The sequence below is a fragment of the Lactuca serriola genome, chromosome 5 (genome assembly GCF_051521515.1).
Source record: "Lactuca serriola cultivar US96UC23 chromosome 5, Lser_US96UC23_V15, whole genome shotgun sequence".
Classification (NCBI taxonomy): domain Eukaryota; kingdom Viridiplantae; phylum Streptophyta; class Magnoliopsida; order Asterales; family Asteraceae; genus Lactuca; species Lactuca serriola.
Genome location: NC_136412.1, coordinates 37,204,653 through 37,218,001, shown reverse-complemented (window position 1 = coordinate 37,218,001; position 13,349 = coordinate 37,204,653). Strand labels below are relative to the sequence as shown.

Genomic DNA, 13,349 nt, shown 5'->3' with positions numbered 1-13,349 from the left:
TCCTCTTGCTCTTGGTGTTTGTGAACCATTAGAGGAGTGACATTTGTGACTCGAAGCTTTCTAAAGTCAATACAAGGAGGATTTGAGATTGTTATTGCTACATAACAATCAATGTATGATCTAAACCCTAATTCATATGTTATATTGATTATCACATACTAGATCTAGGGTTTATAGTCTTGGATGACTTGCATGTACAATAGAGAAACCTAGATCCAAGCATTAGGGTTTGTATGAGCACATAGGATGTTCTTATAGCCAAAACCCATCATAAACAATTTCCACAAACTCCCAATAATCAGCATCACTGTCGATTCTTCTAATACCCTCACACAAGCTTTCCTTTCTCATACAGTAGTAGACATTATCACAGGCTCCATTGGTTAATTTCGTAAGCCACAAAAGAAACTCTTTATACGTAAATCCCCCAAAATCCACATCACGTACATTTGTTTTTACGGGGTCTAAGTACACCAATGAGTTTGGTGAAAAGAATCCATTGTAATGAAAATCTACAGATACATACATACCTGTAGATGAGGATGCAATGCTAGCAGTCGACTTCAATTCCAACTTCAATTCCAAGCCCTAATCGTCGATTTGATGTATCGATTGATTTCTCACCGAAGAAGGTAATCGAGGTGTGTTAGCTGACGATGACGAACCCTAATTAAATGAGAAAGGGGTGTAATGGCCACGTAAGATTCCACATAATGTTTTCAACCGACCTAAATCAATGTTACCGGTTAAAACAGGTAATAGCCGGTAATGTTGATTATTTGTGAACTGGTGAAACAAATTAGTTGGGTAAATGAGTACAAAAAAAACAATATTACTCATATGTGAACATTTAAAATACTTAATTACCTTAATAAGTCAAATTCCCAATATAATTTAAAAAACATATTTATAAAAGTACATAAATATAAATATTGAGCAAAAGGATACGAGAATTTGTGTGTGATTTGGACCGAAAATCCATTATCCATTCGTCAATCAATAACAAATATCAAATATTCCAACCCGTCCTCGCCATATATTCTCCTTCTCTCACGTTTCTCCGATCTTTGCGGATCCCTATTCGTCCTCACAAAAAATCTTTTTATTTTCCAGAAAAATAATCGAATCTAGGAAGGGATTGCACTAATTTCAGTAGAAAATATGCATTCGATGAGCTTAAAGTTGTTTGTGGATTTTAATGATGTCAAATCGAGGCATACGACGCCAGGTCAGGTTAGTTTTGGTGCCGGAGAATCTCCGGTTAGGTTGAGTTTTGGAGATCAAGGGAGGAGGAGTTGTAGAATTATTGCGCATGCTTCGGAGAGAGATGGTGGTGCTGGTGCCGGAGCTGAGGCTGGTGGAGCAGAGAGTCAGAGTCAGCAGAATAAGAGTTCGTTTTTCGCACGGAGTCAAACCTATGCTTTGATGAAACAGCAAATGGAACTTGCCGCCAAGTCTGAGGTTAGGTTTTTGTTCATTTCTACAATTGATTTTGCGTTTATGAAATTCTCAGTCCGATTACTGCTTTCCGTACTTGATTTGGTTGAGGAGTGATAGAAAATGTATTTTTGCTTAATCAATTTGAAAATTGGGGTTGTTTACACTAATAATAACTGAAAATGTTGATATAAATGTAATACATCTGTAGAATTTCGAAGAGGCTGCTAGGCTTCGTGATTCTTTGAAATCATTCGAAGAGGAGGAACCAGTTCTACGTCTACGAGGTTTGATGAGAGAAGCCATTGCAAACGAGAAATTCGAGGTACTATTTTATTATTATTATTATTATTTTCTGATTTACCGGTTGCTTTACTCACAAAAACAAAGTATCATACAAATTTAAGCTTTTCCACTTGGACATAAGTTTGGGTATATACGATTACAGTTTACAAAGGAAAGCTGTTGAAAGTGCTTTAACTACAATTTCTCCTATTATGCTCTTTTAGGATGCAGCAAGATATCGTGATCAGATCAAAGAAATTGCTCCTCACTATCTATTGAAATGTTCAAGTGATGCTACAACTTTGGTACAATAACTCTCTCTCTTTTTCTTTGGTTCTATTTTACTTGTTTACTTTCTTTGGAATCATTGCTTTAGAATCATGGGAGTGTGACAAAAAAATGATGATTATTTCAGGGGATTAGGGTTCAAGTTAGGAGTGTGTACATTGAAGGGCGCAGCCAACCTTTGAGAGGCCAATACTTTTTTGCTTACAGAATAAGAATTACTAATAATTCAAATCGTCCTGTTCAACTTCTCAAAAGGCACTGGATAATTACCAATGCTAATGAGAAATCTGAGGATGTTTGGTATGATCCTTATACACTGTCATATTCATATATAATTCATTAACCAAGTTATTATATTTCTGATTTATTCTTACTTTGATTATAGGGGTATTGGAGTTATTGGTGAACAGCCAGTTATTCTTCCTAATAATAGTTTTGAATATTCATCAGCATGTCCTTTAACTACTCCTAGTGGGAGAATGGTGAGTATATATTTGCTTTGTATTTGCTGGATAGATTTTTCAATAAGTGGAATGTTTTAATGAGAAGAAATGGAATTCCTACGTTGCTATTTCTTGCATTTATGTACAATATCTGAATCTGATGACATGGCAGGAAGGGGACTTTGAAATGAAGCATATTGATAAAGTAGGGTCAAAGACATTCAATGTGGCTGTTGCCCCTTTTGCTCTTTCAACGTTTGGTGATGCTACTGATAGTATTTGAGGTAGTAAATAGCTTAATATCATATTCTACTCTTCTTATATTCTTGTAGAAGGTAGTAAATATCTGGCAAATGTTGGATATAAGATTTTTGTTTAAAGAACTCAACTCTAGAGCTACTTGTATAGATTTTCAGATTTTGGGAGTTTGAAATTCGAAAATTGTGTATTCTTGTACTCACGAATCACAGGCAAAAACATTAAAATTGATGTTTGTTGTGATGATACTTGAAACATTAGCATAGAGAGCTTTTGTGGATACTTGTACGTGACACATTTGAAGGAATTTTTGTACCTTTTTTTAAGATATATTTTTCAGAAAAAACGTATCTATTCTCTCTAGGTGGATTTAAACTTAAGTTATGTTGCATACAAATTGCATTTGAACAAATCATTATGCAAATTTTGGGGAAAAAAACTCATGGCAATTATATTATATGTAAACAAATATGATTTAAGTTGTGCGTTTACCTAACAATGATGTGTTTGTTATGTTCTATTTGCAAATGAAAAAAAAAATCACTAAAAATGATAAAATAAAAGGTTAACAAAATGATGTTAACATGCATCACAAAATAAACACATTTCGTGACATGACATCAATATTTCACAAATTTATAAAAATTTCTTTCATCGTATCGACCTCTCATGTTACAAATTTATTTATTTATTTTTGCAAAATGCCAAAATCCATCCGGCAAATGTGTAACACACGATTTTTGGATTTTGGTTATATTATTCAAAATTAAGGATGTGACGTCTTGAAATCTTTTTTTAATATAATTTAGATTACTATTTTAATTGCAAAGTCAATCATATCATATGCAATATGTAATTACTTATAAAATTCATCCTACAAATAAAGTACGATGCACCCAACATATCCATTTTACCAGAAATGAGACCTTTTAACACTTTTCCAAACCCAAATATGAATCTAACAAGGGACAAAAAAAGACTTTTCACTCATTTCCAACCATATACAAGCCAATCCTTACAATAAAAAATAAGGGGTATAATAAGTATAACAAGAGTTTCCCAAATAATAAAAGTTCAATCAGTGAATCAAAATATTTGGTGAAAAGAAAGAAGTAAACAAAAATTTCACAAAGAAATCAATCAGCGGGAAGAGCTGGGTAAAGAACCCATAGGTATTACAGTATCATTCTCTTTATGTCCCCAAAATTTTGAAGAACTGGCCTTGGATAACAGCCCTGACAAGAATCCAATTGAAGACTTTGATTCCGTACCTTGTTGCACCAAGTTGTTTGGAGGGGCAGAAACGTCATTTGTGCTCCTTATGGACCTTGCTCCAAGATGTACACCACATGGACAAGTATCCATCTTCTTAAAGCAAGCCTTGTGATAAACCAATTCACAAGATTTACACCTCTCAACCTCACCTTCCTGTAAATGCAAACCCCATTTGTCAAGCATCACATAACAGATTGTACTGCATTTGACATGCATCGTATCTTTTTTTTTTTTTTTTTTTTTTTTTTGTGATAAATGTTGAAAAGATGGTCAAATGGCATTTATGAGATTAATAGAAAAAGATTTTGATAAAAGGATTACCTGAAAAGGGAAAATGAGAGAAGATGGATCATCACATGCATGTCGAGCACCACAAGGGACACCCACATCATAACATATCAAACACTCATCAGTTATATGATCCACTATTTTCTTGGATATAGTTTCCACCATCACCGGTAATGCTGAAAACACAATTACAACAATTTAAAAAAAAAAAAAAAAAAAAAAAAAAAAAGCAGGCAGTTAACCAACCTGAAAATATCCCTTTGGAAAGATCAACAAGATCTTTGAGAGCAAAAAAGTCGCTGCTTTCAAGAATATATCTCCTGGATCCAACTCCTTTGTATATTGACATACGAAATGGGCAACGAACATATGGCAACATTCGCCCGATTCTTTTTCTCACATTTATAACATGTTGTAGAGGTGGAACTTTCGAGAACAAAAACGGATTCACAGCACTCACACAAAGCATTGGCTGAAAAAATAAATGATATTCATACATCAACAAGAATCAGGGTCTGTTAATGTTTCCTTTTTTACTTAATGGGTTAGGTTAAGCCAAAAAACATGGCTTAATTAATGTATCAAGACACAAAAAAAAGCATTACTTTACTCATACAGGATATGATTTAGCCAAAAAACAGCATAAGTTAAAATGCCAAATTACCTTGTCATGTGTAGAATCAAGATATGATTTAGCCAGCTGGGACACCGGATACTCTGTAAAATCCCACCAATGCAAAACTCTCGCAGGTAAAATAGCAGTTTCATTTAAATGACAATTCGAACAAAACACCTGTCCACTATATTCACAAACACGAGGCTTCCCCCACCCAAGTGTCTGTACAAATTCCCATAATCTAGTTTTTCCATCATCAAAGTGTTTATGGCATCCTGCACATGTATAGTGTTGTGCTTCCAACATCTGTCTCATCGATTTATGAGGCCTGATTTCAACAATAAGTGATATCGATTGCCCCAAATTTTGTGAATGAGAAACAGGTGAAATTGGACTGTTGTTTGGTGGGGATAGAAACCATATTATGGAAGTAGGAAGACTTGATGAAAACTTGGAGTTCAAAATAGATTGTAAGCATTCTTGAATGAGAACGCTTCTTTCTGACACGACACCTGGCGAGACGTTCCCAAAGTATTTTCTTGATTCCCGGTCAACGGTTGACCAAGGAGAAGGGAGTTCCCATCCTTTGTTGGAAAATGATGTTTTTAATCGGCGATAAAGAGTGAAAAAATCACGGTATCTTCGTTCGACTTCCCATTGGTGGGGCCCGCTAAATACGCGTAATTTGTAGACTGTGTATTCCTTCACTCCGACTAATCTTTCACCGAGTGACACGTCACCCTTTTTTTGGCTTGCGCCGATTACTTGGATTCCATCGATTTTGTAAGGATTTTGGAGAAAAGAGGGAGAGTTGTTGAGAGTTGAAGTTGAAGCGGTTGAGCTACCGTCTCTTGAAGGGAGAGAAACATTGGAATGGGAATGATGATTCCGACCACGGTTGAATCTGGCTGCGGGAGACTCGCCGGAATCGAGTAGGATCTCTTCCATTTCGTAGACAACTTCATCATAGAATTCATTCAGCTCATAGCTTTCTACCTGCAAATTGTGGTTTTGTGTTGTTAAAAAGGGCCAAATGCAATAAATAGCAACGTATTTGTCTATTTTTGCATGCTATCACAACACACACACACAAATAAAAAAAGAAGAAGAAGAAGACTGGTTAATATAGAATGAAGATCATAACTAACCTTACTTGCCATTTCAAGATCTTCAGGAACATCTAAAGGAGCTGGAGTAACATTTTGTCTTTTCTCCACATTAATAGTTGGCAATGATGGCAGTGAATAAGGCTTATGGTCTTTGGGTGTTTCAGCTACATGATCTTCAACATCTTGTGTCAAACTCAAGGAAACATCACCAAATGTAAGATCATGTGTTGTTTCACTTGATTTTGTAACTTCAGGCTTCGTATGCAACACATCCATCAAAGGGACCTTCTCCACTCGAGTAACCTCTTCCATCTTGAACTGATTGATGTCTTCTGCTTGTTTACCAATGGCTAATGTATCTTCCTCATGCTTCAGGAGATCAATATGGCTCATAGAATGAGTCATGGAATATGTTGGTGAGTCACAGGAAACATCAATCTGATTGTCCACATGAAGGTCTTTCACATATTCTTGTTTCTGTGTGTAAGTGGATTTTGAGGTGTGTCCTTCACTTTGAATTCCATTTTGGTTGTGTCCTTGAATTTCATCTATGACAAATAAATCTTGAGGGGTTTCCATGGTTTCTTGAGTGAAATCATTCCAATCATCTGCACCATATGCTATTGATGATGTCATAAACAATGTATCATCACTAATACTTTTCTTCTCGGGTGAATAATGGACATAACCTCTAGGAGGCAACCCACCAGCTTGTTCCTCATTATCTGAACCATATCCATACATAGAACCTTCAGATTCTGAGTGTTCTAAATGAGACGAGATTTCCCCTTCAGAACATTCATCCAAGTGCCTTCCACCTTCAAATACATTGTTGACCTGATCAACACCCATAAAAGACTCAGAACCTTCTTCCACCCCTACATTTTCCATGTGTTCCTCTGTTGTTTCTGCACTTAAAGATTTATCAGTAGAAGTACTTGGCATTCTTTTGGAGCTAATGTTGTCTTTCCACATTTGGACACCTCCTTCATCTGGTAGATCATCCATTTCATCATATAAATGCATTTCATTTTCCATTGTCATCAACCTTTGTTCCAAATTTCCATTGTTTCTCTCCTTTGAACCTGTAATTACATCATGTGACTCGCTTCTCTGACCATAATTGCCTAATTTGCCCAAAGCTAAAGAACTCTTACTCTCAAATTTTCTTTCAAACTTCCCACCCAAACTGAAACTCTCCAGACTACCTACATCCCCAACTCTGGGACTTCTGATAGATCCGAAATCAGAATCAGTGAAGTCCTGAAATGTACCAACAGAGCCACACAAACTAGGTGTACCCATTGCAGAGTTAGCACTACAGTATCTATCAAACTCTGATTCTCCACATGATGAGTAACGTGATGAAACTGGTGATACATCGTTATTTCTATCCAAAAGTTGCTGGTTTGAAACTTTACAGGTTAACCCCTTGCCATCAAGTTTATCATAATTCAAGCACACGGCTTCAGGAAGAGTTTCACTACCCCCTTCTCCCTCTCCATTCATCATCCTATTATAGGCAGAAACTTATCAAAGACATGTGAATAATAAACTAACAGCACCGCATCTTTCAGTTAATATCGCCAGATGGTAAAAGCAATCAACTAACGACTCCTTTCTTCTCACTAGAGAAGAGATTGCATCTACTTTACAACTTTCCCGCCTTGACCTTCGTACACCACAGAAGTTCTAAATCAGTATCATCAAATTGATCGAGAAAAACTAAAATCACAAGCTGAAACTAGAAAAAAATCAGAGGATCCAGATCAAATGACCCGTAATCTACTGACCATAACGATTTGATTTGATTTGACTTAAAATTTTTATAACTGAGTGATCGTGAAACAATTCGTTACTTCAAATCATGAAAGTGAATTACAATCGGAAAATTGAATTGACGGGTAAGGCAGGGTGCTAATTACGAGGAATAGGGTTATTAATACTTATAAATTTATGGTGAAAAATCATCAAAACACAAAGATCGTATAGTTGAATCGAGAAAGAGATAGAAAGCGGACCTTGTCGGGTTAATCAAGTAACGGCAGGGTGAGAGTGAATGAGAGGAACTCAACCCCAACAATGGTGTTCTTCGAGTTGAGATACGAACGATGCTATTGTTGTTGGCTGGTTTCTCACGTGTTTTCACCACAAATTAATATAAACAGGCCGATAGATCAACAGCTTTGACATTTTAATTAATTAGTAGTATTTAATTATTTATAAATTTGGATGGCTTGTTTTAGTTAAATTGATACATAATTCATTAATTTTTACTTTCTTTTTTTAATCGAAATCAGAAAAAGACGACTATAACCAAAAATTAAAAATTACATTTCAAAATTTAGCCAAAAATTAAAAAATTATCCATATTAGCCATTTTCGAAGGTGTCCGTTGTCCAATGAAAAATAGGTTAATGGACTGCAAAATTAGATAATTGTGTTAATGGATCCTAAGAACAATTCCAACCATATGTGATTTGTTAACACTAAAAATGTGTTTGCATTCCAATCAATCATTAAAGTTGTGATTTTTAGAGGTCACATAGTTTGGCCTTCATATTTGGTGTGTGAAGTTATCTCAAACATTAAAATAGTGTTTTTTAAAGATTGATTGAAATGAAAACACCATTTTATTCGCTTTTATAATTGTGTTTTAGTGGTTGGTTGGAGTTGGTTTAAGTGATCTTATATTTTTTTCATTTAATTTGATACCATGTATTTTTATTTTTATCAATTTAATACTTTATTCTGACAATATAAGACATTATATGATGTGAACATAATCTTCAAAGATTACTATCACAAAAATCTTTAAAAAAAATGTCTTTTGACAAAAAAAAATCATGAACGACAATTTCACAATTCTTGACCTAGAGGTGCACAAATTTCTTTTTTCAAACTGAACCGGTTCGGTTTAGCTTATTTAAATCAATACCGGTTCGATTTCAAACAGGTTTCGTCATAAAAAAATCAAACCTATCTAAATCGGTTCCAAACCGGTTTATACAATGCAAACCGGTTCATATGTTACTAAACCGGTTACAAGGACTCTAATCTCGAACAGGTGCAAACCGACGGTTTGGTTCTTGAATTAGATCAATTCATAATGAACCGGTTTAACTTTAAACCGGTTCCGTCATAAAAAAAACCCTATGTAAACCGTTTTATACGGTGCAAACCGGCAGTTCCAAATTGATTGATACGTTACTAAACCGATTCTAAATCGTTTACAAGGACTACAATCTCGAACGGGTGCAAACCGACAGTTTGGTTCATGAATTAGATCAATTCATAGTGAACTAGTTTACCGGTTTTTTGGGTGGTTGAACTTGTGAACCGTTTTTTTTGTGCAAGTCTATCTTAGCCTACGAAGTTATTGTTTTTATATTTGCATTTTCACAGTAATTAAACTTACGATCTTCAAAACGAAATTGTTTTTGGCAATTTCACATATTTGATAACTATTTTCTTAAGAAAGACCTACAAAAACTTTTACCTAATTGGGAAATCCTTAATTTTTAAAGCTTAGTATTTTTGCTTACATTTGTCTTTTTCTCCTAAAAGATAATTATATATTTTTTTTATAATATTATCATTTTTAAAAATTTAAAATATTTTTAGTATAATCATTTGAAGTTATATAAATCATTAAATTTTCTTTATTTTTATTCTAGAGTTATTATAATTCTTTAATAATCTAATTAAACTTTTTGTTTTTCTATATTGTTTTTTGTTTTTTTATTATTTATTTATTTATATTGTATTTTCCGTCTCTATTTCACCATTTTCATATCCAACAATCTATGTAAGATAACTTTTAGTATAATTGAGTGAATTTCATGTTATAACATGTATATTTAATGAAGTTTACAAACTTGCACACATATTTCAAACTTATACATAAATTTTGCTTATAATTCTTTAAAATTTAAAATATTTTTAGTATAATCAATTGAAGTTATATAAATCATTAAATTTTCTTTATTTTTACTCTAGAGTTATTATAATTCTTTAATAATCTAATTAGATTTTTTGTTTTTCTATATTGCTTTTTGTTTTTATTATTTATTTATTTATTTATTTTTTGTATTTTCCGTCTATATTTCACAAATATCCAACAATGTATGTAAAGACAACTTTAAGTATAGTTGAGTGACTTTCATGTTACAACATGTATATTTAATGAAGTTTACAAACTTGCACACATATTTCAAACTTATACATAAATTTTTCTTATTTAGGAAAATACAACCTTTTTTTTTTAGAGTGGCGGGTTAGTATATCCTTGAGATGAAACCCAGGACCTTCTTGTTAGAAACCTTATTAGTCAAGGGAGCTAACCCCAACATGTAACATGATAAAATTATATCATTTACCTAGCAAACATATGGCTTCTCATCCAAATTCTTCACCACAATTAAATTAGACATTAAACTAGTTTTCAAGAATTTTTTTAGCTTAATTCAGCAAACCAGTGGAAAACAATACAATAACATATTATTGGGCATATTATTATATGAAAGAACTGCTCTCAAATGGTTCTCCCAAGCTTAATTTTTCTCAATAATCTAGCTTAATATATTATTGTAAAAAAAAAAATCTGTGTGAAAACTCATCCGTTTCTAGGAAAAACCGAAAAAGGCACAAGTTCATTGGTTATGTTCTTTTAGTCGTGGATAGAAAAACAGAAGTATGCTACATTAAAGAGTAAAAAATCAAAGTTTCGGATAGTTGGTTGCCAAAAATGCTAGAAAACAAGTACCACCTTTTTATTATAAAGAAACAGTATATAACAAAAGATAAGATTATAAAACTACGTTTTAACTATCTTATTAACCACTTAAACTAACATAACTGACTTGTTACAAAATTTGGACCCACAAAGCCGTATATGATCCACACTCTTTCTGTATTTTGATCACATTTTGATACATCTGGCAAAATACATACTCACTGGATTTGGTAAACCAATATTTCAGAATTCATGTGACACTGCTATAAAATTATTATTCGCTTGTGCTTCCTCCAAGCCTTTCAATAGCAGCACCTACACCCCCCTTTGCTTTGTTGCCTTCAGGAAGAAGAACCACACTCTCTCCTTCATTTGCTTTCTCCACTAGTTTCAAATGCAAACATCCTATCATTATCAATCACCACAACATTTCACAATTCAAAACACTTCTCTCACTTATTACAGGTATAAAGTATATTAATAAACTATATTCAGATAAATCACCTAAAGGGAAGCAAAATGTTGCGCCCAATACGGATCCTAACAGGACATTCCTTCCACGCCATGCAAGTGATCCAGGCACTAAAAAAAATAAAATAAATAAATTGGGCGTTAAGACTTAAGATATGATTTAAATGGGATATAAAAACTTATGATTTTTTTTTTTTTTTTGAAATTTCTTACTGATTAGACCAAATGTAGCAGCAGTAGCAGAACCAGCTCCAACTACATTATAAACATCATGAACTCCTCTTTTTTCAGCAAGAAGATTTTGCAACCCATAAAATGCAGCTGTGAACATTCCAAGGCGAACACCACCTACTATTGAACCACGTGTAATTCTGATAAACCTTTTCTCCATTGCATCTCTCATTAATCTATATTGTTCTCTCTTGTCAGATGTGCTCCCAAGTTTCAATGTTACTTCTGCATCCTTGCTCTTAAGAACATCGACACCATATTTATAAATATTCATTAGTTTCTTGAATGAATGATGAGCATATTTTAATGAAACATCTTTTTTTGGGTACTTACAACAGAAGCAGAGGCTTCCTTGCTGCCTCCATATAACATGCCAGCAAATACTCCAACAATGGTTGCTGTACCCCAGTTTACAGTTCCAGGCAACTTTGGAGTTTTCTGTGTTCAAATTGAAAAAGGGGTTTACCATAAGGCGAATCAGTGTATTGAAATCTTGGAAGAAAGCAAATTGGGGAAGTGATTCTTACACGATGAACACTTTCTTGTGGTTCTTCATGGACTTCCATTGTCAAGTATAATTGATTCCAGTCTCTCTAGAAATAAACTTTACCCTGGAAATTGCAAGTCAAAAACAACACGATCCTACATAGAATCAAGATGTAAACTACATAAATACTTGTTAACAGATTTCACAATCAACCAATTCATAGACAAATAAACCTTTGAACACAGGAAATCGATTTCACCATAAGTTAAACATATTTCACCAAATTTATACATGTTAACAGAAAATGGAGTTGATAAACAACAAACAATAATCAAATCTAGTACAGGTAAGCGTCGATCAAACAGAAAAATGGAGTTGAAAAACACAAACACTAATCGATTTCTGTAACAGGTATCTGATGAACAAAAAAACGTTCAAACAAAAGAGTTCTGCTGTGTTCTGATGGAGTGTAGAATCGACACTTCAAGGGTATTTCAGGTAATAATCGATCAAACAAAAAAGCGTAGATGGTATATGATGAACACAGAAAATCGAAAATTGGAACAAAGAACTCTCATATCGATGTTGAAACTTACCGGATCGGAAATCGATGTAGGCGAAGACGCCGGCAGCGGTAGTCTTGATCGGAAATCGGAGGAGGAAAGCTGGTGGGAGAAAAAAACGAGTTCTGCTGTGTTCTTGTGTTCTGATGGAGTGGTAGAGAGCGACACAGGGGAGACGCCGAGACGAGGATACAACAAAGGAGATAGGTTTGGGGCGATTGTTTTAGGGTCCCTCACTTTTAGTTCGATAAGTTTACCTGGGATTTGATGCTAAGAAACGCCGCTTGTGTGCTTTACCAGTCGCCGGCGATCGACGGCGAAAAGGGAGGATTCCGAAGAAATGAATCTTTTTGCCAGCGGTTGAACACGAAGGTAGACTACGTCGTTTTGGTATTACTGGACCGACTAGATTGGGCCAAGTAAAATCTTCACTGATCTAATAATAGTAAACAGACTAACACATTCCGGCCCATATTTGGATTTTTACATGCTGGTTATTATTTTTTTTCGTATTTTGAAAAAAAATCAAGCTTATATTATTTTTTTTAACATAAATATAAACATCTACCCTAATAAATGAAAATGTTATTGTCACTTGTCATTCTCTCATTTATTTGGTCGCATGTTATTTTGTCATAATTTTGAAATATATTTATTTTCCACTATATCATTAATTTAGTTTCCATAAATTAAACCTACTATAATAACTATTAATTTCAAATTTCAAATTTCAAAGTTGAAATTTCAATTTCAATTTCAAATAAATTTACACTTTAAACATTTGTATTTAACATTTTATTATAATAAATCGTTTAGTACACGGGTCTAACAATTAAACACATAATTTTAATTAATTTATTTTT

General features: G+C 33.8%; 3 protein-coding genes across 4 annotated transcripts; 1 reads left to right on the top strand and 2 right to left on the bottom strand.

Moving 5' to 3' along the window:
* Nucleotides 1-1,006: 1,006 nt before the first annotated feature.
* Nucleotides 1,007-2,942, top strand: LOC145052324 (uncharacterized). Its single transcript, XM_079000129.1, has 6 exons — nucleotides 1,007-1,461; nucleotides 1,649-1,762; nucleotides 1,947-2,027; nucleotides 2,138-2,310; nucleotides 2,396-2,492; nucleotides 2,626-2,942. The coding sequence occupies exons 1-6, from the start codon at nucleotides 1,162-1,164 to the stop codon at nucleotides 2,734-2,736; spliced, it is 876 nt and encodes a 291-aa protein (XP_078856255.1). The 5' UTR covers nucleotides 1,007-1,161; the 3' UTR covers nucleotides 2,737-2,942.
* A 735-nt stretch (nucleotides 2,943-3,677) lies between these two features.
* Nucleotides 3,678-8,153, bottom strand: LOC145052323 (Phox (PX) domain-containing protein). Its single transcript, XM_079000128.1, has 6 exons — nucleotides 8,021-8,153; nucleotides 6,039-7,671; nucleotides 4,939-5,886; nucleotides 4,521-4,746; nucleotides 4,308-4,450; nucleotides 3,678-4,139 (listed from the first exon to the last, which is right to left on the bottom strand). Exons 2-6 carry the CDS (start codon nucleotides 7,509-7,511, stop codon nucleotides 3,852-3,854), a joined length of 3,078 nt encoding a protein of 1,025 aa, XP_078856254.1. The 5' UTR covers nucleotides 7,512-7,671; nucleotides 8,021-8,153; the 3' UTR covers nucleotides 3,678-3,851.
* A 2,597-nt stretch (nucleotides 8,154-10,750) lies between these two features.
* Nucleotides 10,751-12,857, bottom strand: LOC145052322 (Mitochondrial import inner membrane translocase subunit Tim17/Tim22/Tim23 family protein). 2 transcript variants are annotated; one of them, XM_079000125.1, is made up of 6 exons: nucleotides 12,520-12,857; nucleotides 11,964-12,078; nucleotides 11,770-11,874; nucleotides 11,419-11,674; nucleotides 11,239-11,316; nucleotides 10,751-11,139 (listed from the first exon to the last, which is right to left on the bottom strand). In XM_079000125.1, exons 2-6 carry the CDS (start codon nucleotides 12,000-12,002, stop codon nucleotides 11,009-11,011), a joined length of 609 nt encoding a protein of 202 aa, XP_078856251.1. In that variant the 5' UTR covers nucleotides 12,003-12,078; nucleotides 12,520-12,857; the 3' UTR covers nucleotides 10,751-11,008. The 2 variants fall into 2 exon arrangements, with proteins under 2 accessions (XP_078856251.1, XP_078856253.1); XM_079000127.1 differs by having other exon boundaries at nucleotides 11,964-12,047.
* Between the last annotated feature and the right edge of the window lie 492 nt (nucleotides 12,858-13,349).